The sequence below is a fragment of the Triticum aestivum genome, unplaced genomic scaffold (assembly GCF_018294505.1).
Source record: "Triticum aestivum cultivar Chinese Spring unplaced genomic scaffold, IWGSC CS RefSeq v2.1 scaffold247426, whole genome shotgun sequence".
Classification (NCBI taxonomy): domain Eukaryota; kingdom Viridiplantae; phylum Streptophyta; class Magnoliopsida; order Poales; family Poaceae; genus Triticum; species Triticum aestivum.
Window position 1 is genome coordinate 809 of NW_025247380.1, and position 1,613 is coordinate 2,421.

General features: G+C 47.1%; 1 protein-coding gene across 1 annotated transcript; it reads right to left on the reverse strand.

The window, feature by feature from the left end:
• Positions 1-302: 302 nt before the first annotated feature.
• On the reverse strand, positions 303-1,610 carry LOC123177176 (anthranilate O-methyltransferase 3-like; the record flags this gene model as incomplete). The annotated part of the gene is made up of 3 exons (XM_044591070.1): positions 303-859; positions 943-1,203; positions 1,284-1,610. Coding segments are annotated over 3 exons (927 nt in total), but the record flags the coding sequence as incomplete, so codon positions are not given.
• Positions 1,611-1,613: the final 3 nt, after the last annotated feature.

Sequence of the window (1,613 nt, forward strand, 5' to 3'; positions counted from 1 at the left end):
ATCGAACAGAGAGTCAGGAGCTTAATTAAGGACAAAATAAGAATACAGTAATAGTCACGGGCCTGAATTAAGGTCAAACGTGTAAAGACACCTTCAGAGTTAAGACGATGAAAAACAAGCTGGAGCAATAACTGAAGGCTAGAATAAGGTCGCGGCATAAACATGTACTTGGGCAAACAAGTCACGCATTTTTACAATATATAAGATACTATATTCAAACGACAGAATAATAGAAATGTATAAAATCTATAAACATAGAAGAGAAGCAATAACATAGCATGACGCAAGAAAGCCGACTCCGGTTGCCTTCTAAACAAGTTCGATTAATAAGGTGTGAACACACCATTGCCTTCTAAAAGCAATCACATAGACCGGCCACCAACTCATCATCCTGGATAACAAACCAAAGGAAACTGTTGACATTGTTGCCTTAAAGAAATTCATGGTTCAATCTCATCCAATGTGGCAAACCCCTTTGGGAAAGCAAGCAGTCACACCACCGGCCACGATCATCAATCCATCATGCCTTGGTGACCGACAGAGTCAGCATAGCTAATCCGGCATGCTCTTCCTGCAGCAAGCATCTGTCCAGGCTCCAGCGCCGCTCCGCGATCCTCACGAATTCGTCCATCACATCTCCAAAATGCTGCACCACTATCTGCTCATACACGGCCCTTATCTGGTTGGCGATCCAGCTTGGGGTGACGAGCGTGTTGTCCAAGCCGCTTAAAAAGTCATGCACCAGAAACTCCTTGATCGAAAAGGACCCCTCTTCTTGGATGACCTCCCTTATATCTTCCTTCGAAGGCCCATAGACTGGCACATAGAAAGAATCAAACTTCGCCTTGTCGATTACACCCTGACGATCATCGCGAAAGATCAGTTACTTGTGCCTTCGTCCGCAAATGATAAAATTCTATGCTAAAAACTAAGAATTTGTACCTCTGAGGCCATAAGGCTTAGAACTTGAGCAAGAATGCCCCAGATGTGGAAGGGGGCGAAGCCATCAGAATGCCTCCCTATAATGGAAACAACCATCTGTCCTCCCGGGACTAATTCTTTGGCTCGCAGCTCCAGGAAATGTCTGAAGTCCTTCCTAAACTGTTGTGCATATGCCCCAAGGACCATAGGGAGCTTCTCACGCCTAGCATGCTCATCAATGTAGTAAGCCGGGATCTGGTTCTTCGTTAGAACTTCAGGAGCCTGTGAAGATAAAGGTTTTGTTTACAGAATTGGCAAGTTAATACAATGGATCGATTCATCGAGCAGTGTCAAACTCACACCTTTGACAGCCAGTGCAGGCTACTGGACGAGCACACAAGATGCACGGAGCTACTAGTGAAGAGTCTCTCGTAAAACGACCCTGGTGCAATACCCGTCACGACAACAGGCCCGTTGCATCGACGGATCGTGACAAGGCTCTTCACCACCGTGTTGAAGTCATTGTCAGGCAGGTCGTTGAGGAACACACACAGTTCCGGTGGTGGCTGCTGCAACTGAAGACAGTATCCATGGATCGCCTCGACAGCGACCGATACCAGTGCCAGCGCGTTTGGGCCAGAGGAGCAGCCCAAGTCCGCGATCACCATCTTGTCAGGTAACAAGCTGCTGCT